Source organism: Cottoperca gobio, chromosome 1 (assembly GCF_900634415.1).
Source record: "Cottoperca gobio chromosome 1, fCotGob3.1, whole genome shotgun sequence".
Lineage (NCBI taxonomy): Eukaryota > Metazoa > Chordata > Actinopteri > Perciformes > Bovichtidae > Cottoperca > Cottoperca gobio.
In genome coordinates this window covers 6426837-6453059 of record NC_041355.1, presented here as the reverse complement: position 1 = coordinate 6453059, position 26223 = coordinate 6426837, and the positions used below count along the sequence as shown (strand labels likewise).

At 39.7% G+C, this 26223-nt stretch overlaps 5 protein-coding genes across 6 annotated transcripts; 3 read left to right on the top strand and 2 right to left on the bottom strand.

Annotated features, from left to right (window-relative positions):
* The first annotated feature begins 150 nt into the window (after positions 1 to 150).
* LOC115007212 (uncharacterized) lies at positions 151 to 1753 on the top strand. The gene is made up of 5 exons (XM_029429976.1): positions 151 to 342; positions 433 to 633; positions 724 to 929; positions 1214 to 1354; positions 1545 to 1753. Exons 1-5 carry the CDS (start codon positions 206 to 208, stop codon positions 1751 to 1753), a joined length of 894 nt encoding a protein of 297 aa, XP_029285836.1. The 5' UTR covers positions 151 to 205.
* plrg1 (pleiotropic regulator 1) lies at positions 1398 to 6865 on the bottom strand. The gene is made up of 15 exons (XM_029432407.1): positions 6698 to 6865; positions 6366 to 6472; positions 5296 to 5432; positions 5056 to 5109; positions 4846 to 4939; positions 4615 to 4705; positions 4413 to 4508; positions 4179 to 4271; positions 3861 to 4010; positions 3645 to 3746; positions 3014 to 3116; positions 2767 to 2875; positions 2378 to 2517; positions 2051 to 2244; positions 1398 to 1957 (listed from the first exon to the last, which is right to left on the bottom strand). Exons 1-15 carry the CDS (start codon positions 6704 to 6706, stop codon positions 1898 to 1900), a joined length of 1539 nt encoding a protein of 512 aa, XP_029288267.1. The 5' UTR covers positions 6707 to 6865; the 3' UTR covers positions 1398 to 1897.
* A 1916-nt stretch (positions 6866 to 8781) lies between these two features.
* Positions 8782 to 13601, bottom strand: fgg (fibrinogen gamma chain). Of its 2 annotated transcripts, XR_003832609.1 has the most exons (10): positions 13513 to 13601; positions 13383 to 13430; positions 13090 to 13276; positions 12767 to 12851; positions 11531 to 11661; positions 11077 to 11210; positions 9948 to 10132; positions 9495 to 9772; positions 9151 to 9412; positions 8782 to 9069 (listed from the first exon to the last, which is right to left on the bottom strand). XR_003832609.1 is itself a non-coding variant. In XM_029436949.1 (9 exons), the coding sequence occupies exons 1-9, from the start codon at positions 13573 to 13575 to the stop codon at positions 9228 to 9230; spliced, it is 1296 nt and encodes a 431-aa protein (XP_029292809.1). In that variant the 5' UTR covers positions 13576 to 13601; the 3' UTR covers positions 9150 to 9227. The 2 variants fall into 2 exon arrangements, 1 of the variants encoding a protein (XP_029292809.1); XM_029436949.1 differs by lacking the exon at positions 8782 to 9069 and having other exon boundaries at positions 9150 to 9412.
* A 5471-nt stretch (positions 13602 to 19072) lies between these two features.
* lrata (lecithin retinol acyltransferase a) lies at positions 19073 to 21373 on the top strand. Its single transcript, XM_029437923.1, has 2 exons — positions 19073 to 19637; positions 20549 to 21373. Exons 1-2 carry the CDS (start codon positions 19104 to 19106, stop codon positions 20699 to 20701), a joined length of 687 nt encoding a protein of 228 aa, XP_029293783.1. The 5' UTR covers positions 19073 to 19103; the 3' UTR covers positions 20702 to 21373.
* An 873-nt stretch (positions 21374 to 22246) lies between these two features.
* LOC115012675 (lecithin retinol acyltransferase) lies at positions 22247 to 24672 on the top strand. The gene is made up of 2 exons (XM_029438400.1): positions 22247 to 22735; positions 23774 to 24672. Exons 1-2 carry the CDS (start codon positions 22247 to 22249, stop codon positions 23927 to 23929), a joined length of 645 nt encoding a protein of 214 aa, XP_029294260.1. The 3' UTR covers positions 23930 to 24672.
* Positions 24673 to 26223: the final 1551 nt, after the last annotated feature.

The window sequence follows — 26223 nt, the reverse complement described above, 5'->3', positions numbered from 1 at the left end:
GTTCAGTATCCATCACACAGCCTCCGGTTGGGCCTTGCAAGCACTGTAACCAAGCAACAGATGTAACCTGAGCTGTATACCTGAGTAACCGAGCAGCATAGCTGCTGAGTCTCCCTTTACCTGGGTCCGTTTGTTCAGCCACTCCACAAACACAGACGCTTCAGACGAGCTGTTCTCTCACAGATTATAGTGAAAAAGAGGGAACATGCCATCTCATATTATGCTCTCCTACCAGTGGGATGACCAGGCTCTGGTGAAAAAGATACACGACCGTCTCAAAGATGATGGTCTGCCAGTGTGGATGGATATCGAAGGAGGGGTGACGGGGAACATAAACGACTCGTGAGTACGGAGGAATCATAGTAAGTGATGGGATACATTAAATGCACGAGTAAGAATACATTTGATGTGTGTGTGTGTGTGTGTTTTCAGGATGGCTGCAGGTGTGGAGGAGGCTGTGGTGATTTGTCCGTTCATGACTCCAGCTTACCAGGCGTCCCGCAGCTGTAAGAAGGAGCTCAACTATGCAGACACCAGGGAGGTCATCATCGTGCCCGCCATGTTGACCAACAACTGGGAGGCAAGCGAGTGGCTGGGGCTGATCACCGCAGGCCTGCTGTGGGTGGACTTCAGGTGAGGAGGCGAAGACTATTTTAGAGATTAGATCATCACCTGAGCTCTCAGATATTTTACATCTCACCTTCAACGGTGTCGTCTCTCTAGAAATGCGCAGAAGGACGAGGAGCACTTTGAGATGTGTCTCAGGTCTCTGGAGGAGGAGATCATGTTTAACGCTGGTCACCTCCTGGCAGTTGAAGAACCTCAGAGGGAGCAGGTGGATCAGCCAGAACCGTCAAAACCACACCTGAAGAAGAAACCGGGACGAGGGTTTCGCCACGCTCTCTCAAAGCTCTACATCCATGAATCAGGTAGATACAGGTTTACACAACAATGGTTTCTCTGGGGACCACGGATGATAAAATAATCCAGTCTCGACCAGCGTTGGCGTCCCTGGGATGTTTTGACACACTGAACAATTTTCATATGGATCCTTTGTTTGCGAGAAAGTAGTTCCAGCGACTACTGTTCACACCGAGTGCATGGCTAGATACCACTTAAGAAAATGTATTTCTTGTACTTGTGGTGAACCCTTTGCACACTGAAATTATTCTATTAAAACGTGTGTATGTGAGGTAATCTCTTGTGTTTACAGGTGAGCAGATAATCCCCCCCACTGAAGACTCCAGAAACACAGTGGAGCTCAATGAGACAGCTGGAGATCATTGTTACTGGGTGGAGATTAAGGGCGACGGCTGTAAGTACTACAGGAACGTCGTCACCAACCGATACCTGGGTAAGTACACAAACTAATCTTCACTAAACAAAATAAACGGCAATTATGTGAAAAAACTTTTATTAAATGGGAGCAAAGAAAATAAACGTAACATTGCAAAAACCAGAAAAGAAAAAAGGACACGCTTGTTTCCGTGTCTGTACAACTGGCAGCTTTGAGTCAATGCAGTTTTCCAACGCACCCTCTGCAGGGTTTGACCCCAGCAGGAACCAGGTCCACTCTGAGGTCAGTCCGGCTGCGTCTGAAGAGTGGCTGATGTTGGTGGATCTGACGGACCAGAGCCACCAGAGAGCCGTCATCATGAAGAACAAACACTCGGGGAGGTTCCTGGCAGTCCACAATGGCCACTTTATTGGACTTACATCGTACAATGAAGACTGCAAATGGTTTTTAGAATAAAGACAATGTGGCCGCTTCAAGTCGAAGACACATCAGTTAAGAAAAAGCAGAAGCTAAACTTGATGGGCGTATTTTACATCAGGAGGTTTGATAGAAATACAATTAAACATTATTACTGTGACAAGAAGAACAAATAAAAAATCATTAGAATCTTTTTCTCTTGAGGATTTCTGGTTTCCAGTTGACGGGGTGGCTTTCCTCTGTCTGCAGGGAAGGAAACAGAGCCGTCAAACTTTCAATCCGACGCCGGAGAACCCGACACTACAATTCAACCTTTAGATATATCGTGTAACTTACGGCGGTGTCGTCCTCTTTGTACACTTTTATGGTCTTGTCGGCCTCGGCGGTGATCAGTCTGCTTTCGGAGTTATCGAACTTGCACGCAAAGATGCCAGACTCGCTGTCCAGAGACCCCGGCTGCACAGCTGCATGAATCCGCTGGAAGTTGTAGCCTGTCCTCCAATCCCACATGTGGATGGTTCCATTGTCGGCTACAGAGGGAACACAAACGTTTATTGAGTTTCTACTACTGTAATCACCTGTATCATTTAAGAAACATAATCTTTGATTAAGAATTGAACGTTTGAAAAAGTTAAAGTGACAGCGTAGCTATTTCAGACTTACCTCCAGACACCAGCACGCCATCAGAGTTAACAGCAAGAGTGTTGATGATGGCGTTGTGGCCTGACAGGTTCTGGATGAAGTTGCCATCTGGGAACATCCACTGCTTGATATTATCAGCAGAGCCAGAGGCAAACGTGTATCTGTAAAACACAGCAAATAAGCATATACGTTAAGCATATTAATAACTCTTTGTCTGTTTTATAATGGTGTTAGTGTAACAATCTTTTTATATTGATTCCTTTATAAAATAAAAAAAGCCCCAAATGTATTCAATCAAAAGGATACAAAACAAATGGAAACCAGCAAACGTTTATTAACAGCGAACCAATAATCAACTGTTGACTTATTGTACCTAATTAAACAACGCGTGCTAGTTCAGGGTAACTTACTGTCTCGGGTGCAGCGCCAGAGTTCGGACAGACTTCTTGTGGTTTGTCAGAGTTGCTCTAGTTTTTCCAGCAATCAAATCCCAGAGCCTGATGGTTGAATCGTGGCTGCCTGCAAGAAGTGTAGAAGTGGTCATCTGAGATTAATAGTTAAAAAAGGCCACAACCAATCAGGTTTACGTTTCATCGATGATGCGTAATAATAAGTTTGGTATTCTTAGGCTCTTTAAACAGAACAAAGTGTATTTACCGGTGATGACTTGTGGTTCTGCAGCCTGACATCTCACTGTGGCGACAGTGTTGGTGTGGCCGGTGAGTGTGTGCACGTTAGCTTTTGACCTGATGTCCCACACCTGCATGGACAGAGAAGAAATCAAATGAGTTGAATTAATTAATTCTGCAGAGGCCTGAATACTTACACATCATACTCAAGTCCCCTGATGGAGGGATGGTCTCTCTAAACTTCATTATTTTCCTCCTGCAGTCTTTAAGTGGCAGAGAGTATGTGTGTGGGTGCACACAACAGAAACCTACACCAAGACCAAGTGAGAATGCAGCGTGAGCACGTTGTTCATTATCCAACTGTAGTTCCATTGTTTAATAAGTGCTGTGTTGGTATAAGGTGACAGATGCAGACATCTGATAGCCAGAAATGATTGATGCTTGGAGAGCACAACACAAGATGAAGACCTGAACACAAACCACAGAGTAAATCCACCAGGAGCAGACAAGGCAGGCTGCGCAAAAACATTCAGAAGCTGCCATTCAATGCGTTTGGACGGCCTGCTGGTCCCGAAGCACCACTTTGAGTTCTGTGTTCAGTCAAGTTTCCACATCATCATTCATACATTTAGCAGCGAACGTGCAAAGTACCAACTTACCCTCGCTGTGGCATCTCTGCTGCACGTCACCAGCACGTCAATAGTTGGATGCAGGTCTATATCATACACAGCACTAAGGTGTCCGTGGTAGTGCCTGATGACCTAATACACAGATTGACATTGTCAGGAGAATCCAGAAATCAACAAACACGAAATGGCACTTTAAGGCTTCAGGAACTCCATCACATGAACCACCTCCTCATTACAAAGTCTCACCTTGTTGTACTCCAGATCCCAGCACTTGACTTGCTTGTCTTCTCCACAGGAGAACAGGTAGGGGCTGCGATTGCTGACCGCCACACCTCGCACTGTACTGATGTGTCCAGTCAGGGAGAGCTTCAGCTTCCCACTGGCCAGGTCCCAGATCTGTGGAGAACAAACAGCCTTTGAGTCATACTTGGGAGCATTATCGAACATTTCTAGAAATAATATGTCCAGAGTAGGGACGTTATTGTAAAAGCTGCAGTTGTAAATACTTAAATAAGTGCTTCGATAGTGACAGGGAAAATTAGTTTTACTTTCAACTTTACTCACCTTTATGGTTCTATCAGCAGAGCCTGTGACAAACCACTGATTCCCCGGCTCCACAGCGATGGATCTCACCCAGCCAAGGTGACCACTGATAACCTGTCAGATAAAACATACTACTGTTAATAACGCAGAGGAAACATCCCAGATGTCTCGCATTGGCATCAGAGCGTCAACTGTATCCAAATAAAAAGGAAAACAACGCATAAAAAGGGAAAAGTTCCAATGATTTTTAGGTACCCGGAACAGTTTCCATGGAGGATGCCACTGGGGTTTAGGCATGGTTGGAGCTTTCCTGGAGAGCGTAGAATTTCTGGTGCCTCCGTCCAAGAGAGACTAAAATAAACAAACATTAATTCATCATCATGCACTTTTCTCAGGGATTTTTACAGCAAGAGAAAACAAGATATCTCATCAAGTGGGGAAAAACCCTGCGACCTACCACAGAAGTCAAATGAGGGTGCGATCTCTCTCCTCCTCCCGCATGTCGATGGATGTCACCAACACTGGCAGAAGTGCGACTTATGTCATGCCTAAAAATTCAACAACAACACATGAATATTGTTTATATATGAATAAATTATGTTAAAATCCTTTAAAAAAAAGTCCTGAAAATGTTCTTAACCCTGAACATTTATGCCAAATGACACTGTGGAGAGAAAACAAAGTGTACCTGGCCTGTGAGGGCGGCAAGGCCAGCGCCATGGAGAGGACTCCTCCCTCACTGGGATTCCTGTGCATCTTTGTGTCAGCAGTCAAGGATACTCCTATTGAATGAAAAATACTTGTATAACACACTAAAATAATGGTGGTGATGTTCAATGACTGGGATCAGAACCATAACAAGCATGCAGCTTGGTTATATTAATAGCATAGTACTGACCAGGTCCAGAGGGATACGCATGTGTCCCGGTGATCAGGTATTCTGGGTCATCCCCTGAAACGCATTGGGGGGGAAACAACACACAATTGAGCTTTTAGAGCAACAGGAATACAACATGGAAATTATCATCAGTCCAAAAATAAATAACTATTAAAAACATTTTAAATACTGGAGGCATGAAAATAAAATGTCTGCATGATTGTGTTTCACCATAACTAACTGTAAATGTTTCCTCCTCACCTGGCTGTGTGTAGCTCTGGTGGCCGAGCATACTGCCAGGAAGCTGTGACACTCGGTCCTTCCCTTCCTTCAGGACAGGCATGTGTTGAACTGCACTATAATCCGCCTTCAGTTTCACACCCATCTTCACCTTGTGGCTGCAAATACAGGAGACAATAATGCATCATTTTCTCCTTCAAAACAACTTTAAATAATAAAAATACAAAAAATAAGATTTGTCTGCTATAATGCTTAACAATACAAAGTGCAAGGCTTTGAACAGTTCTGTTATTTTACTAGAAGTGAGCAATATTGATAACATCTTCTCTCGTGGTATTGTATGCAACTGAATATCAAAATGCTGATTTAAAAAAATCCATTGGTCTATTTTTGGTTAATTCAGTGAATAAAATACCTGAAAGATCCATGACTTCATCACATTAAAAGATCAATATTACCATACAGCAGTCACATGTTATATTCCATTATATATTAATCCCTAACCCTATATTTAATATGCAATTCATTATATAATGATATATATATATATATACATATCATATTATTATTATTATAAATATTACTTATCAATACCATAACAATACATGTTAAGGGTATTGCTCAGCCCTGAGTTTAAGAGTCTTATAGTTGCAAGCACACTTACAAACTCACATTATTTATTACAAGCCAACAGACATTATAACATATATATGCTGAGAAGGGGAGCATTTAAGCGTCTTTGTGTTACAAGAAAATCGAAGTGTAATGTAGTATTATTACTAATATTATTATTATTCTGCCCAATCTCCCTTGTTAAACAATTTTAATTAATTTATTATTATTTTTAAACAGCTACTATAAAAACACTGTTTAAGCCTAAAGATCTGTGACACTTTTAAGATTTATTAAAAGCATTAAAAAAGTACAATTTCACTTTTATTTTCCTCTGTAGCCTACTGAGGTCTTATTTAATATTACAACACAAACAGCTGCACTTAAACTAGTCAACGCTGGACTCCAAGGGTAGTTTTAAATACAGAAGACAAGATTTTTAAAATACCTAAATGTACTTTTAGAAATAAAGTTCAAACCTTTCATCATCCAGTGCGACGGACTTCGCATGGTCGGACACAAACATATCATGCGTCCTTTTGAGAGATCTGAAGACCAACGTGTGGACGGAGTGCTTCTGGACATCCTGTAGAATTAAATGGTTATCTTTAATAACATTATATTTAACCAGTACAACAAATGCACCATTTGAAAATGACTCTACCCTTCAATATATGTTATACAAACAACACATCGTATTGTAAACGTAACGCCATGCAGCAATTAGCCGGGCCCGGCACGGTATACGTTCTGTAGCGCGTGAGCGGGAGCAACAGAAAAAGCCATGAAAAGACTTCAAAGCTGGACTTACCTCGGCCATTGTTGTGATATGAACACGGATAACACACCGCAATGGAAGAAAGTACTTTTTTAAAGGAGTATAGTTTAGTCACACTCAAAAAATATATCACAATCCAGAAAACATGACAATCCCCACAAGCCGAAGACCGTACGACCCGGAAGTAAACATTACCAACAGCTGCTAGAGGTTTGTCAGCGCCACCTGGCGGTCAGGAGGTGTAAGCAATGCAATTCTGCAAAAACAAGAAAAACAAATAAACATTCGCTAAGATAATGTATTCCAGAAATTATACTTTTAATTTTTTCTCATAATTATTATTATTATTATTATTATTATTATTATTATTATTATTATTATTATTATTATTATTATTATTATTATTATAATTGTATATTGATACATACGTAAGTTACTTACAGTGAGTACCAGGCCATGTTTGCCTAACATAACAAATCGGTTAATGGTTATCCAATCCTTCAAGGCCAAGTGTGTGGGTGGAAATGTTGCGATATTATAACCAAACAATCTTGTTTAGGACTTAAATTCTTCTTGCAAGTTTTACTACTTTACTTTACTCTTATTTTTATGAGACCAATCTCAAAAACACCTGTTGACTTGAGGGACTTTAAGGAGTGAGGGGGTCTGTACGGCACAGCTATTCCCTATATTAGGCCATACAAGGTCATTTGTTATTTTGCAAGACCATCTACAATGAGCCAGATGGAATCTGGACTTCACGTGTCGTTATTGAGGATAGGGTAATGATGCATGGGGACATGCACCATTACACAATGCAAAATAAACTGTCCAAATGTGGAATAGAGACAACAACAACATGACAACTGTGACAATACAATAACAACTCTGCCACAATAACTCGGTGTCCTGAGTGATACGGAAAATGTAACCAGATGAAGAAGTTTTCAAATATTTTATTTAAGTAAAAGTAGCAATACTACATTGTAAAAGTACTTCAAAATCATACTTAAAAGTACAAAAGTATCAAAATATACTTCAAGGTGTGCAGGATTTGGAGGCATCTAACGTTGCGGTTGCAGATTGCAACCAACTAAATACCCCTCCACTCACTCCTCCCTTTACAAGACTGCAGTAATCAGAAGCTGAGTGCAAAGCCGGTGACTGTGGTATCTTTCAGGACCTGCACGTCGCTCAGAGGCCGTCCTTACACAACTTCAGAAGCAACAAAATTCAGGCACAGGCGTGTCGGAGAACTCTGGTGGCTTTCAGATAATGTAAAAACGCGAAAAGAACTGTTCTGCATAAGAAGTCATTATGCAAAATGCCCTATTTCAGATTCATATATATTATAATTAACGGTGCATTAATGTGTTCAACACTTTAATATTGTAGCTGGTAAAGGTGGGGATACTTTTAGTTACTTCATATACTGCTGGGAAGCTTAACCTATAAGAAATACATCATCATTTATTTGTTGATTTATATTTATATGCCACCTGGGCGCCTCCCTAGGGAGGTGTTCCAGGCACGTCCAGCTGGGAGGAGACCCCGGGGAAGACCCAGGACTCGGTGGAGAGATTATATCTCCTCACTGGCCTGGGAACGCCTCAGGATCCCTCAGTCGGAGCTGGAGGATGTGGCCCAGAGAAGGGAAGATTGGGGTTCCTTACTGGAGCTGCTGCCCCCGCGACCCGATCCCCGGATAAGCGGTAGACGATGGATGGATGGATATTTATATATATATAGCAATCTTGAGATTTTAGGGAGGAAAATATAAAAATTCCTCAATGTATTTGTTGGACAAATAAATTAAAGTGAATGCGTGAAACATTTTTCAGAGGATTATGGCAGAACAGCATATTAAGATGAAACTTTCTTTAAGGAAGAAATCAAACCAACAGGTAAAGAAGATACTCTATGAAGATCACTTTTATTCAAATAATTAAATTACTTAGTAAATCTATACTGGAAGGTTTCCAAGTGCCTGTTTGAAGTTCTTTGAGCAACACTGCCTTGATCAATATGTTTCAATTATTCATTTAATTTACCGACTACATTAGCGATAGTTATTGACAGTTATGGTGGTGTAGAATATATTAGACATCATGAGCAAATGCAGTAGAAGTATTTATTTCAAGGCTGTTGTATTGTTCATTCATACAGGTGTTTATTTCTGGTCACTCGGTGTACTATGACAAAAATACTCAAACGTTTGCAGAGTAAATTCAGACAAATCCTATTTTTTAGCGTCGTCTCTTTTTACACGGTGCTTCTGTCCCATCGCCACATTGTGTTACAAAACAGCTGCTTGCCATATTGACTTTACTAGATTGTGTCTCCTAACTGGCAGCAACTGAGTAAGACTGACTCAAGAAGTAATGACCAATAATAATACAATTTATTTAGTGCTCAAAACAACACTGAGGATCAGTACCCTGCTGGATCAGATCAGCAAAACATGCACGCATCACACATCATATAGTCAGAAATGTTATTTAATTCAAGGCAGTTTCAGTGCTGTTGTGCACTTAAATGCACCACAAGCATGTTTGTATACTTTTTAAGATTCTAATCCGCCAAACTGTTTCACCCCAGTCTGCTGTCCACCGCCTCCTACAATGCGATTGAGGGGAATGATCTTCATGGTGGTCTCTTTCAGGGAGTACCAGCGGTTGTGCCATGTGACCCAAATAATGCCGTTGTCAAAGCCAAATTCACCTGCATCCTTTTCTGTGTACCTGCCACCTAGACGAAGAGAACACACACAGTTTAGAGTGGACCTCAAATTATTTTTACCGAATATATGTGCTTGTATATTTGGTCTTACCCTGGTAGTATTTGCCGTTCAAATGGGCAGCGTGACATCTGTTCATCCACCAGCCGGAGCCGTCCTGCTTAGCGCAGTGGCCATCATACTTGTCATTGTCCTTGTCGATGGTACTGAACTGCATGCCATTGTGAGACGTGTAGAACCTGTCACTGGGATCATCACCAAAATCAAAGCCATTGAACGCATCTCCAGCATCACCGCCAAAGTAGTAGCCGTATGTTAGACGGTACATGTCGTTCTCTCCTTCAACTCTGAACATGGTGTAGTCGGCATGCCTGGAGAAAGGAGGCCACAGAGAGGAGAGGAGGAATAATATGAGTTTTTGGTAAGCTCTGCTGAGTCATTTCTTTTTCTTCTTCAAAGGAAACCTCATCATCAGGGTCATGTTTACATTGTCAATGAGTCCCTTTGCTCTCCTCTTACACAATCTGTTATCGTGTGTATACAAACCTTTTGTTGCCCTCCCAGTCAACAAGCTCTATCCTCAGTACAGTTGGCATGGTCGTAGTGGCCGTCAGGAGATGTATCTTCTCGTTACCGAGCCAGAACTCTGTGGTGTCATCTGGTGAGAGATAACCGAAGCCCTGCTTGTACTGGATCCAGTCCTTCTTGAAGTCCACGCTGCCGTCACGTCTCTGTGGACATGACAAAGTGCTCAGTGTCGGGGGCAGGGGACGGTCTTTTGAATTGTCCTCATTATATTTTACGTTAACCTTCACTTGTCAAATGTATGTATTAGTCAGACATCTGATTTCACACACAACAGGCCTCGATATCATCTCATCAAATTAACTTCTTTAAGTAAAAAAAACCAAAGAGTTGGAACAAGTCTTATTCCTATAATTAGAAACATGCTAGAGTGATGACACTCATACTGTCCTGACCTTTTGTATGAATGAATCAATCTAATCCAGCTATCACATAGTGGCGTCTAAGGTGGCGTATTAAAAAATAAGATTAATATAAAAAAACATTATTGTATAAATAAATAAAACTATAATATTATTGTAAAATAATACATATTTTCCGAATACTATGCTCACTGAGACAAAAAGCAAAAGTTAATGAGTGAAATGTTTTGTATTTTTAACCTGTTGCAAGCGTCCCTGATGTGTGTTGCAACTTGTCCCCAGGGATGTTACAACTTCTGTCTTCTTCCATTCAAATAAATATTGTGAACGACATGTCATATGTGATCATCTTTAAATGGTACGGGTAATTAGCAGAGATATGTAAGTTTAATATATAAAATGAAATGTATATATTTAATCTCTTTCAGTCATTAATGGGGAAATTAATTGTACCAATTTAGTTCTGTTATATTATATATTGGGGTTTTTTTTGAGTCACTGTTAATGACACTGGTGAAGGCTTTCTGCTTTTAAAGATGAAAACATTAGGGTTCAGCCCCCCATCCCACCCTAATTATTTTCATACAGTCCCTTATCAGTTGATGGCTTTCAGGGTTTGCAAGCGATTTCTCTGAGTATTAAGTTCCACTTCTTTGATAATAATCTAGGACTCATCCAATGCAAGATAGAGACAATAAAGAGTAATTTTCCTCCCAAGTGAAACATACCCTCTGTAATACTGTGAAGCCACCTCCAAAGCCGTCAATCTCACAATAGACCAGGAACTGCTCAATGGCTTTCGCTGGCTTCACATAATAAAGCCCACTGGTGGTGGCGCCTTTGTTTGCAATATCCTGGCAGTCTGATGAATAAAGGAAAAGTTCAAACATCATTAAATGTCACAACAAAACATAAAATACTGTCTGGTGCACTCCAGAATAGTAAAGTTGTGTTTTAAAACAAGACACAAATAATCACATATTCCTTCCTGTTGTTTGATTTATTATGTGCACATTTATTTGAATGATAAATCTAAATCTAAATCTAAAATAAATATGTTTACCGTGCATTCACCATATTGATTTTAGTCTCTAACTAAACACTGAAAAAGGACATGTGGTTCAGAGGCGTGATTGAGAAACTTCTGGCAATCGGCTAAAGGTCATTGATTTTAGTTTTTACCTGATCCTGTGAGGGGCTGGATCTCAACTGAGTCTTTGCAGGGCTCACTGCATTTCTGCTGCAGCTGAATGGAGAGCTGTTTCAAGTCTGACATTCTCCTCTCGTTGGATGAAACTAAATTCTGAAGTTCACTGGAAATAGGGAACAATTTTGAGTCGTACAAGCTGTATCCTAAGTAAGAAGTACAGTGAGAAGTACAAAACAATGACGCTCAAACACATTTTATAAAAAAGATAAGACAAGAATAAGAAGATATGAAATTTAAATGGAAGACGTGAAACATAACATAAATTTGTGCTTTTTTAAATGTCAGGAGTGAGTCTGAGTTCCTGTGTCTGTAGGGGAAAGAGGAGGGGGCTTCAAATCGCCCCATTATCTGTGTTCAGTCCAAACTGTGTGGGCGAGGAGGGCTGGCGTGCATTGACCTGAAGGCGTGGGCGGCTGGGCGAAGTAAAAGTAGCTAAATAGGTTAGTTCCCTGTAAGTCACTCTGGAAAAGAGCGTCTGCTAAATGACCTGTAATGTCATTGGTAAGGACACTTACCAGTTAAAACTGGTAGAAGTGGAGCTAAGTTGATATATTTTAGGACGTGTTCACACCCTTGGTGTGGTTTGTTTTTCTATAACCGGTGTAGCATGAAAGCACGGTGGAATTAGTAAGCTAGCTAGCTAACTAGCCAGTCGCTAAATTAGAAAACAACAACTTAATGCTTCATCCACAAACTCACGTCACAGCGTAGGAAAGCACATCTCACGCTTGAGACAAATGTTGAGTTGTACGAGAAGCCAACCGTATGACCAATAATCACAAATACATTCCCACCACATGACTTTTGTTTACAGTTGTCTGTTCTGTGTGTGTGCTGAAAAGAAATCTGGTGCTCATACACACCCTGGCTTTATAAATGTGAAACAGACACAGTGACTCGGACCGAGCCACACAACAATATTCCAGCCAATCAGCAACAGGGGACGTAAGTGCACAGGACAGGTGAAAGGCCATGGATGTATAAAGAGAAAGGCAGTGGCAGCAAGAGGGACGGTAAATCTGGAAGGGGGGGGGTGTATTTGTTTTGGTGTTGAGTTCAAATATCAACTATTTTTCTCCAGAATCTCTGACTCTACCTTTAATTAGCTTAAAATTGTATTTAAGTACAGCACTTGAGTAAATGTCCGTTACTTTCCACCGCTTGGTATGAAAGTTGGTATAATTTCAGCAGTAGTAATGGTCACTTACAATATTTGCTGTTCCTGTGAGACGATGGTCTTTTCAAATCGTTGAACATCGTCCAGAATACTCGATGATCTTTTGAAGTCTATGTCTGAAATAAAAAGTCACTGTCAGTGGTGATCTCAGCGCAGTTTCAAAAGGTTCACCACAGTTGTATAATACATTAAATATATTAACAACAGTTATTCAAATAACACTTTTCAAAACAAGTGCTATTTAAAGTAGATAACAGACTAAATGATCTTGTCATATTAATAACGGGACTCAAACCAGTTGTATAAAGACCGGTCTTATGGCGATATTTAATGGTACCAACTGAAGTGTGTTACCTGGCTGGGAGGTCTTTTGAGATAATATAGTCGTATCTTTCATGTAGACAGCTGTTTCTTCGGCCCCCGTGGTCAAATTAGCGATTGTGTCAAGTTGCTCTTGCAAATCGTCCAAATCCCTCTCCACCCCCGGTATATACCTCAGCATGTAATCTGCCACTCCACATGTTGTAGGACAGTACTTTCCCTGAATACAGATAGGGCAAGTACAAAAACATTTACCATAGTGTTGTATATACATATACAATCTACACAGAAAAAACTTTTATTATTCTTTGTAACTGCATACTTACAAAGCCATCATTTGTGGTGCAGGATGCCAGGTTGTCTCCTCTGATTTGCTACACAGACAAAGACAAAACCATTGAGATGTTTGTGTGCGAGTGATCAGCGATAGAGAAAGCTCTAAATTCAGTGACTTACTGCTGATGAGAAGGAGAAAAGTAAAAGAAGTCCCCCTGCCGTCGCAAAAAGTGATGGAGCCATGTTGCTTTGGCCACAACTTGTGGTCTCGTCTTCTCTGGAGAATGAAAGGCTGCTCGTCTCTGTGGGATATTTATCTGAACAAGGTCATTAGGTCAGTGTTTGATAAGAGGTTCAAATGCAAACATCCCACTCACTGTGCGGGGACAAAGCTATGACTCAAAACATCCAAAAGAGGTCATTTCCGAGATTTGAGTCTGTAATTGATAACTGTAGTCGAGAACATAAACTGTGTTATTGTGAACAACCCAATGATTTACAAAGAAAGTTGAAAAAAAGTTTGGCTCGTCTTTTTTACGTCATTGCCTTTTATATCAAGTACTTGGACTGTCATATATATATATATATATATATATATATATATATATATATATATATATATATATATATATATTTTATAAGAACTAGGACTGGAACACAGTTTATTTTATATTCCTCTTCACCAACATCAAAGCCAAAGTCTTTCCAAACAAAATGTCATTATAACAACATGTCCCTGTAAAACATTAACATCAGTGTGCTGTCAATAAAGACGAACCAAGAATACGAGACAGACACAAGACCACAATATGACCACGGAAAATACTCTTTCTACGCTAGTAGATATCAGTTAAAATATCGTATTAGGATATCTTATATTTACAAAAGACCATTTCTGGCAGGATAAGAAACAAAAAGAAGGAAAACTTCAGAAGACATAATACAAATATATATGTTTTTAAAGAGTACTCAAATCAGATGAGATTCTAAGTTGACCCTTCGTCATCATTTTGAGATTGTTTGTCAGAGATTTGAAAGTCAAAAGACATTTTCTTTTTATTTACTACCACAACATTAAGAATTGTTTTTCTGAAATGATCATCTCAAGGACATAATGTCGGACGTTGACACAGTCGACTTCGGTTAGCTTCATACAGTCGACGTTGTGTTCATACCTTACCTTAACTAAGCAGGTACTATTTTAAATATGATGACGAAGGCCTCCTCGCGTTAACAGAGTAGTTATTTTAAGCCAACCCACAATGCTTCCCTAATTAAATATAATATAATATATATAATAAGTCACCAATTTCACTTACACAGACACAATTCTGACTTACTTTTTCATAACTTTAATTTGTTTTCCTTTTTATAGTTCCTGATAGTTGCAGATAGAAAAAGTACCCAATATAGTTGCTACTTGCAAACAGTGACACAGACCCACTCAAAGACTAAACTCACAACAACACTGATCCTCTTTTTGGTAAGTGGTTATGATTCAAGCATCATAATATCACTCGAAGGTGTATATTAAATGAAAAACATTAAATGATGAGCTCTCAGGCCGGACACTCATTCTGACTTCTTCACTTGATTTGCAGTTTGACGGTGTTGTTGTTGCTGTTGACCTCTTATTTAAAACTTGGCTGCACTGGGAGGTAAAACCACTAGTGGGAGTGGAACCACAATAAACCAAACACATGTACCTTACAATCAGCGAGCACGCATTCAAATTCAAGACTTTAGTTGCATTCAGGACACAGCAACATAGTTCCTGTTAATAAAAAGGTCATACATGCAACATTATGAAGAAAAAGAGTTTGGATACATTTGACTGTTTGCGAGGACGTTTTCTGTGAGATCCATGTGACAAGATATACATATTTTGTCCCCAAAAAGCTAAATCTGACTTATAACTACACTAAAATGTAATTGATACACTGTATTCATGATACATTAAATGTAACCCCACTTAAAAAGGGTGTGCAGCTGTGTCTCTGCTAAATGGTGACACATAAGAAACAACGATGAATCACTGATGGAGTTATACAATTATGATTAAAGTAGGCAAGGGTTTTACCATTTATCTTAACATCATTGTTTGCCAGAACTTAGGTTGATGAATCCATTCACATTTTGTGAGAGGCTGCGACACCTGTTGCATCATAAACCTCATGCAAAACAAAATCACATTATTCTTTCAATGGGATTTTCTTGCTAAACCAATATTTGGCCAATAAAACACAGCATTACAATTACATTTACAGTTTTAGGAAAACAATTCTTTCATAATGCCATTATATGTGCAAAAGTGTCGCAGATAGAATCTCACCGGACCTCTTACAAGCGTCAATCAACAACGGTCAGTGTAAACTTTTCTCAATTCTCAAAATGGTTGATTTTTGGAGGTGGAGGGGGGCTCCAGGGTTGAATAGTGGTGGGGTATGCGATGCACTATGGGCGGGCGCGACACAGCAGAACCATATTTCACGTCTCTGGAACAGTAAAACTTCACAATTACCTAGTTTCCTTCATATTTAGCACAGGGCTCTGGTTTCATCCTGCTGTGCTTGTTTGGGTCACACTGGAGATACACTTATTCTCTTGTGACAGATGAGTTCGAGGCTCTATCACATTATAAATGATATGCATTCTTTACCTCTGCTGGGTGAAAGTGAGTTAAGGTGATATCAAAGAGTAAAGTGCAAAGTTTTTACTTTTTTGACTGAGGAATGTTTGCACTTCATACCATTCAAAGCTACTTTCAACTGGTCTTATCACTCCAATATTCTGTATGCTGCACAGTTGAACTACAAACACAAATGGATGTAGTTGTTGATAAGTTAGAGGATATATTCTTCAGGGTGCGTCAGGCAAACTTTTTTTTTTACATCAAAACAAACTGGAGATTTTGGAACAGAAAGAAAACTCAATAAGGCTTCATCTGTGCGCCCCGTGTTGACATTAGATGATAAATTGTACCTTTACTACCTCTGTGTGACCTGGTTTTATGTGGAAAGAAACAGGCCCAGGACGGTTATAAAGCCTTGTTGACCTGAGAATGAACTGCCAGGCCCATGAACCTAAACACTGCTGAACTTTTGCTGAACTGGCCTCTTGTTGAAGAAACACCAGATGGAAAGAGTTTCTTTCTTTCTCAAAGTGCCACGAAGACATGGGCGGCACTCTCTCCGAACACTGTGTCCAGGATGTTAAGATGTGCTTTGGTTTTTGTTTTTTTTGTTATTGATGCAATCAGGCATTAATGCCAGGCGGACATTCTCACATTGTGTGCACTGTGACAGGATGAACAGAGAAGCAGTTCAAATGTGTTACTTTAAATGCTGCTAAGTTATTGTTTTTCAAGAAAACATACTTCAGTGATCAACTTATGTTTCAAGTCTGAACAACAATGTTGACATATTTCACAAGAGGTCTGACAAGGAATTAAATTTAAAGAGCTTTAGGGTCCCCCAGTGGTCAAATACGTCTGGAGTCATTTGACCATAGTTTAAGTCTCCCCCAGGACAGAGGCCAAAGGTTTGTTGTAATGCCACTTCAGAGTTCAACCCGCGGTCACAGGCGGTAAGTCGACTCAGCTGAATGTAGATCCACGGTAAAACATGCAGCGGGGTTGAAACTTTGTTTTGTTGTCCACACAGCATGAATGTACATCTCAAGTTTTCAAATATTGTGATACCAAGGAACTGAGTTGCTCTGGATATGTGACTCTTAATATCAGCACTGCCATATAGATTTATGTTTCTCTGCTCACCCAGTTTGGAGTTGGCTTGTTTGGTCCTGGATCAGTATTTTCTGGGTCAAATGATGAGTGTGAAGCCTACAGGATTAAGGTAATCTGGTAAAAGAATGTTTTATCCCGGCATTTGGTTCCTTTGAGAAGATGCAGAGCATCCAGTACAGCCGGATTTTTCCTAACACTGATCCTCGATTGATGATGGGACAGAACAGACTCGCCACTGTGAGCCAGCAAAGTCCTCTGCACTTCATCGTCTGGAGGGTAATCAGCTTCAGTCTCATTAGTTTCACAGAGACTAATCACCGCAGGGTAAACAAAAGAGGGAACATTCAAAAGAAAACAAATATTAAAATGACAACCTTCAGTTTAGCAAGAATGAAATTGATTAATCCTCATTTTATCCACTCATTTCTTTTCGTCTTTTTGCAGCAACAAACAATATTTAAGTTAGCTATAGACTTAAGCTTTGAGCTTGTAAAGATCAGTTGTGCAAAGTAGCAGAGTAATGTACTTAAGTACAACTTCGAGGTATTTATATGCTTCTTTTTACTTATACTCCACAACACTTCAGAGAGAAATATTGTACTGACAGGAGACCATTCTGAAAATGAATACACTAGTAGTATGCAGGACTTTTACTTGTAATGGAGTATTTTAAGGTACTTTTACTTAAGTAAAGTATCTGAATACAAACTAAAGTCAAAACTAAAACCTCTCCGGAAATCAATCTGATATTAATCCATTAAAAACCATATGAGAAATGTATTCCCTTTAAACTGAATTAAGATTAATGACTTACATGTGTCAATGTATTTCAATGAGTAAAGTCATAGTGTAATTTATTGCTTTAGACATGTTGGTGATACATGATATTAAAGCAGTATTCATTCATCCTTTTTTGGTCCTTTGGGAACAACCGCCAAACACAATACCTAAAATACTGTCACTGAACACATTGTTATGGTGAACATGTTAGCATACAGTTGCATATATGCAGTACACATTTAGCAGACACTAAAAAAACACCAATATTCCCTCATTTATAGCTCTGGTTTTGGGCTCCACCACAACGTCTGAGGGAAAAGATTAAGTCTTTAGCTGCTAAATGCTCCGTTCACTGCGGACTTTGTCTGTCTGCCATTAGGTGCAGACTATGTTGTGTACAATGAGTTATCGATGTCTTTTCTCTCAAAAACAACATTACTACTGCAGCTGGAAATGATGATGAGAGCGGTGCGAGTGAAGCAAAAATAGTTGCGTGTTAAAAAATAAAAACAATGAACTCAAAGAGGCTAAAACGCTCCAGAGCTGAGGGTGATTGCAGGGTTGGGTGGTAATTCTCTGTAGGTCATCACTATGAAAACACACCTGTCACATTACAAGTAGTCATTGTCTATAAATAATATTGATAAGTGAAGCTTTAAAGTGGATTAACAGTGATTGTGTGGTTCGGTTTTGTTGTCATTTGTCTTTTCCCAGTTTAAAATGATAGGGAACACAACTGAGCACATTACTACACTTAGGAACAGTAGTTAGTCTGAACAACCCACAGTAAAAACAACATTTAACTTAAAGCTACTGCACATCTGGAACTAACTTTTGGATAACTTATACAACCCTTACTTTTCTCACTTTCACACCTCCGCCATTAATGATTCATTTCCAAACCAGTTGTATGTTTGCTTTGTTATCTTTTAAAATGTCATGATGTATCTCTGTTGAAACTCGGACTTCGTATATGTGTATTGCAATATTAAGCACCTACGGGCCTCAAGCTAATTCTCTTCTTTGTTGCCGTTCGAGATGATTAATGGAAGTGTTTAGTGGAGAGCAACGTGGAGAAAAATGCAGCAAAAAAAAGAAAGAATCAAGATGCGCTGGTGGAGGTCACTCCTGGCCAATCGTGTCCTCGGGATTTCCTCGGAACTTCCTCTCCTCCTCGTGCCACTGAGGATAAAAATCTCATTTCACGAAAACACTTCAGGATATTTCCCCCCCGAAAACTGTCACGATGCTGCAGCTGGTTACATTCATTTTGGAGAAGCTGTGTCTTCTCTCCAACTTCAAACTTTTGAAGTCCAGCTGGTCGGACGATGTGGACCGGGAGCGGCACGCGCAGCGCGGTTCCTTACCGCTCCTCCGAAGGGGAGACCTGCTGGAGGTCCCCAGAACCCTTTTCACCCACTACGGCATTTATTTAGGCGACAATAAAGTCGCCCACCTGATCCCTGACATCCTGCCTGTGCTTACAAACGACAAGAAGCTCATCAGTTCTGTCATTACAAACAAGAGACTCATCTTCGGCTGCATCTACAGATGCGCCACGGTGCGCGTGGACACATTAGAGGACTTTGCATACGGCTCCAACATACTGATTAACCCCCTGGATAAAATGATGAAGAATCAAACATTGCCCAACGAAGATGTCGCTAAGAGAGCTGAAAAACACATCGGAGTAATTCCGTACAGTCTGCTGTGGTATAACTGTGAGCACTTTGTGACATATTGCAGATATGGATCTGCAGCCAGCCGTCAAACAGAGAAGGTATAGTCCTAAACACTTTTTCTGTAAATCAGTGCAGAATTAAATGTCTATTTTAAGTGTTGCTATGGTTATTCATCATGTAAATTAGTCCATTTACATTATTGTTAGGCTGGATTACATACGGGCACTTTAGAGTTTATTATGACATGGCCATAGAAAAGGATGCTGTGTTCAAATCCTCATTTACTTTTAAACTTACTTTAAAGTTCGTTTGTAGTATGCTAAGTTTAATCATGGCATGTTATGAGCCCCAACCTGCAGCCTTGTTACTTTGTATTTATCACCTCCAAGTTAGATACATTCCTCACAACAACCTAAAAAACAATCAGAACTCATATGTTACAGCTGCTTTTAGTAAAATGCACCATTTGAACATAGTATAAGAAAATGTGATCTTAAATCTTAAGGTAGGTCCACGTTTGGTTAATGTTTCCCTTAAGAAATTTTTAGCTGAGGTGGGAGCCCCCCAGATCCGGACACATCTCTTCTTGTGATCAATTTACTTAGTAGATGACGTCTACACAACATACCAACCTCATTCAATATCTGCTCCTTTTCTCTTCAGGTTAATGTTTTCTTTATGTATTTGTTTCTGGTGTTAGCAGAAGCTGTCTCCATTTCCACCTCTGCAAGAAACCCTGATAATGAAGGGCAGCAGTGGGTCATTTGCACATTCCCAAACAAATCTGCAAATCAGATTAACAGACTTTGGGTTTTTTAGGGCGCCTTGCACTTCATGGCCAAGTGGCTGCTCAGCTTTGCCAAGTTGGGATCCATCACAGGAACTATGTGCTCTGAAAGATAGGATTTTAAGACTTTCGATCAGAAATGTTCCGTAGCCATTGTATAAACTTCTACATATTATGTCAAGCACAACATTAAATAATGAACTGATTGTCTTTTCTTTGTAGTTCTGCGAGTGCTTGAAATCAATCATCAGAGACCAGCGCAGCGTGATTGTCTCAGGCCTCCTTGGAATGATCGCCGTCGTCTGTTTCGGCACGGCATCGTCAACTACGTTACCCACAATCCTTATAACCTTCACTCTGTGGATGGCTGGTTAAAGGAGTTCAGCAAAAGGAAACTACAAACAAACAAACAAACTGAACTTTTACTTTTACTTTTTTACTTTTACTGACCTGAAACCTCCTCAGGACTGTGCCCTCTCGCCATGTGACGCCTTATGAGTCCGTTACAACTATACTGTCGTGTGTGTGTGTGTGTGTGTGTGTGTGTGTGTGTGTGTGTGTGTGTGTGTGTAGACAAAGTTTAATGTTTCGTGTTGATACATGCATGAATAGTTTCCTATATGACTTATATTTGCTCTCTCATAAAAGTGTGGGGAAATACATATTTAAAGAAATGATAGGAATACAGTTAGCGATTCATTTTTGATAACAGTCAAGTATCAACTAAAGTGAATATACAACATCTGAATGTAAGGTATGTATGGTGGGAATTGTATAGTAGTGTTCTTAATATAATGTTGTAAATAGAACAAATGTTTGATAAACAATTTATTTTTTACTTGTGTGCCTTGTGTGAGTGGACTCTCCATACATCTCCAACTGCATGCCAGTGCGAGCCGAGGCCTAAATTAGCCTTAATTTGTGTGATATTTCATGATGTATTTTCTTATTGAGATGGAATTCGTGGAATTCTGCCGATACAAACTAAACCAAAGGGTGGAGAGAAGTGAATCTATTATACTAAAATAAAGATACTTGGTTAAAGAAGTGAGCTCTTTATTTCTGCAGAAATGGAACAACAAAACAGAGTGTCAAACGGTCTGCAGTGAAGTTCAAATACACTACCATGAAGCTCTACGAACAGAGAATACAATTAGATTATATTGTCACCAAGTGGGTGATAATGTTTACAGACAATCGGCTGTGCAACTACGCACATCCAGCTGATACAAGAGATACAAGAATACAAGGGGGACATGACCAGAGTGTAGTCTGGTCCCAATCGCTGTAAGTAGGACAAACATAAGATGAGCATATGAAGAATAGGACAGTACAAGACAAGATAAAACATTACCATTACAAGACTCAGGTTTCTAAAACAGCAATATTTATAAACAGATTCTGCATTCATATGCAACCACAAAGTAATAATCACATCAAAACATTCATTTTGGCTGTAATACGGCATTTTGCTGTATATTGAAGAAGCATTCAGCTGATTACCTTCCACCTGTCATTACATTTCTATAACTGCTTGATAAAAATATTAAACAATTCTAAATGTCCAAAAAAAGTGCTGAATAATAGTGAAACGCATTTTCAGGGCTCCATAATCTAGTCGACGAAAAACAAAAGCTGTTTATTTTTGGGAGCGATGACTCAATATAAAGTGACCTTCTAAATGAGGATATCTTTTGTTGCCAAGTCAGCCTTCTTAATGAGGACCCTTGACCTTAATACAACAAGGCCTGAGTTTCAAAATCCAACCACACAGCAAAGTGATTAGAGAAAGCTCCTTTATTTCTGTTTAAAATCTTACTGGGAGGTTGACCAATATCTAATCCTACTAACCGCTCTCGCCCCTCCCTATTCCAACTGGAATAAAACGGGTGTCGAGCACTTTCCCCGCACACTGCCATCATGTTTCTTTACCAACTGCTCAACGTTTTCTACGTCGCTTCCCAAAAGGAAGACGATGACTCTAAACTTGACCTGTCGATATACAATCGCGGTGATTTATTAGAAGTTCCCAGGACATTATTCACACATTTTGGCATCTACTTGGGTGACAATCGTGTGGCTCATCTCATCCCGGACATCCTTCCTGTGATTTCTAAGAATAAATCTGCAATTGCAAAGATGGTAACAAATAACCGCCTGCTGATGGGAGTCATCACTAAGGTGGCCAGCGTCAGAGTGGACTCCTTGACAGATTTTGCATATGGCTCAGAGATTCTGATCAACCACATGGACAAGGTGTGCAGCCAGCCTCCTTTAGACGGGGACGAGGTGGCCAGAAGGGCTGAGAAGCTCCTGGGCTCTGTGACCTACAGCTTACTGTGGTACAACTGTGAACACTACGTCATGTACTGCAGATACGGCATGGCCATCAGCTACCAGACGTTCCAGGTATAGTCTCTGACCTCCTGTCAGTAGAAAAGTTTACATTTTTCTGTCCATACTAACTGTAAAAAGATCCTTTGCTAACCAAATCCACCTTCTTCACCGTGTGTTTGACCGAAGTCAATATGAGGCTTCAGCGGGTAAAATAAGTAGGTTTCTTCCAAAAATCTGTTTTTCCCTTGACAAACGTTTCTTCCTGAGCTACGGTGGAAGGAAATGTCGTACTCAAGATGCAGAAACTTTGGAAGACAGCCATTTTATTTGCTGCCTAAGTCCGACTGCTGAAGCTTCATATTAGCTTCAGGTGAACTTTGAAATACGTATTTACATGAAACCAGTTTGTCCTCCATCCCTCACAGTGGAGGGATGCAGGGATTGCATTAGTCTGAACTTGAAACTCCGTCCATCTGATGTGATTAAACTAATCAAGGAAGTGTGGTTTACAAAATGCCCTGCTACTAAATACACCAGAAAGATCTATGACTATTATTTATGTCATGGTTAAACAACATAACATTATTAACAAGATTATTATTTTGAGCAAAGATTTAGAGTTTTATGTGGAAATCTTGACCCCCCCCCCCCCCCCGTACCCCCGCAATAATCTTTAATTCTTCACAAGTATTTCTGTTTTTGCATCCTGAGATTATCGCAGGAGAAAGGTCACACGCAAAAAGCCAAAGGTTTAAAGGTTTTCGTGGATTTAGTAAAAATAAAACCGTGTCAGGTGATGTTATTCCATTAATGATAGTGTGTGAATGAAGGTGTGTCATTTCACAATGACGACTACCTTACAGCTGAAACTAACTCACCCACATGAGGACATTTTCACAGCACAAAGTTGTTTGCTTCTGTGCACTGGAGTAAAAAAACAAACTTCACTTATGAGGCGAGTAGCTCCATCTAGTGTTACTTTATGCTCAAATTACTGCCGTTCTGGAGGTAACGAAGACCTCCCCCTTGATGGCAGACGTCTCCTGCACTGCTAATTTGTGATGAACTCGGTTTAGGATCACGGTCTAACTCTCACACTCTTTCTTGTAGTTCTGCACATCAGTACGGAAGATTGTTTGCAGCAGGATGAGTTCCTATTTGACTGCACTGTGCGGTGTAGGAGCCATCATGTATCTGGGCTGTGTGACACCACTGACAGTTTTACCGACGCTGCTCATCTCATTCACCATCTGGATGGCAGCCTGACGGCATCTGGCGAGACGGCTCTCTGGAGAAAGATTCATTCAACACACTGGTGGAAGCTGAAATGAAGTCCTGCGGTTTAGCTGCGCGACTAAAAGGCATTGGGAAACAAATGTGTTCACTATGATAGAAATGTATTTGACTTTTTATTTTCTTTGGGCAAATGTAGATTGTTGTAAATATATATCAACTGATGTTCGTTTTGTCTTTTTGAATAGAACATCTAACTTTGTATGTTATTCATCATTAACGTTCAACAGTCTCTTGCATTCGACATTAATCACATTTAACAGAAGCAGCTCGTAGATTTGAAATTGACTGAGATTAAGCTCAACAGAGATCTGTAAAGAAGAGAATGACCGATGGAAACAGTGACGGTGTATTCAGATGGAAGTGTTGTTGTGGATGCTCTTCATTGTGGTTCTAATACTGTATATGATGCTCTAGCTAAAAGGTTGGATTGGACAAAGTGCAATGAGTTTCTTCTTAATAGAATACAGTATAACTTTGATATATTGCAAAGACAAATGTTGTGCTCGTCAGTCAATTCAACATGCCTGTCTTTATTGTAAAACCTTTAAATGCCTTTATCTTATCTTCTCTGCTGTCAACAAAGTACATTTTATTCCATTTTATTTTTGTATTATTTTAGTTTTAATTGCTTCATTGCAGTGCTGAAATGTTGTAATCGTGGTATACCATGTAAAGCACTTTGTAACTTTGTGAAAAGTGGTGTATAAATAAAGTTTATTATTATACATTCCCTTGATTGTGCCCCATAAAAAAACATTTTAAAACATGAGAGTCCTTTGGAACAAATTACTGAATACAGGCTTAGGAAAACATTGCCATAAAACATAAAACAATCAAATTAGAGTTGAATGTTTTGCGGCAGAGAATGACTTTCTGTTATTGTGACGACAACAAGTATAAACGGCGACATTGGGAAACATTCCTAAACCTAATTTTAGAATTTCCTTTAAGAATTCAAAGCAAGCTAAATCGCTCTGCTAATAGACAAACTAATTACAGGATTACTTTGTGGGTGATTAATTATTTCAAGAAGGATCAGAGTTGTAAATCATTAATTGTGTCCAAAGGCAAAACATGTCAAATGATTACAAGGCCAAGGAGAGACACTAAGTGATGAGTAACTATACATATATCTATACATATATATCTATCTGTAATGGTTTTGAACAATCAGAAGCTCCTTGGCTTTAGCTTAGATAAACTATATGACTATATGTGCTGTACCTGCTGGACATCCAGGATAGAAACATGTGAAAGGTCACTAGGGTCAAACACGTTTATCTCTGCATTCAATCCGAGTAGCGCAGGTAAAGACCAGTGCCAATGAAGGATAATTGCCCTGCCACTACACTAAGGCACACATCCTGCAGAGAAGCACTATGTATTGATTCAAGAGAGGCCGATGTAATGGGCTCAAACCCTCAAGTTCTATTAAGCGGTGTGCAGGTGCAAAGTCCCCGCTGAGATTGAAGAGTAAGCCACCTCTAAAATTGACCCTTTTCAGCTTTTAGCCTGGATTCACTGAGGGAAATCTGATTTTAATATCTATATTCCTACATGGTTTCAAGGGTCTCCTTTATTTAGCTACCAATAAACCCATCAAGCATGGCTGATTTTGAAATCAAGTTTTCAGTTTCTGTAAAAATAGAATAGGACGAATCTTTACAGAGAGCACAAACAAAGAGTGTGTCTCTAGGAGAAAGGTAAGTAATGCTCTAAGCATAAACATGGTTACAATGTCAAGCATTCATAGCATCACAGGGCAAAGAAGCCATTACTCTACTCTTAGCCCTGATGAATTCGTCCATTAAAAAATCTTGCTTAAATATTTAATCCTTTTTACAGTCAGGACTTACTTTGTGTTTGCTATTTTGCCACAGCAGTAAGTTCCTATTTCTTTATTTTCAAATGTTTTATTCACCCATGCCACAGCCTCGAGGGATATTCCAGGTCCAAACATTACACATGCGAAATGATTCCCACACTGGGAGTTATTCCTCAATTTAATGATCATCTTTCCATCAGTTGTCCTTTTTTTAACATTTCAATTTAGGTTCAGATGCAGCAAACAATACAAATCTTTGCCGTTAGATTATCTTGATTTGAATGTAGAAATTAAAACAGTTGATCACCTCATGCATCTAAATCAAAAATAGGAAACATTGTCATCTACTGCCTTCCACTTTTACGCCAAATCGGCAATACGCCCTCTTGCTCGGACCAAAACTTGAACTTGACTTCATTTTGATCTCAAATACAATCTG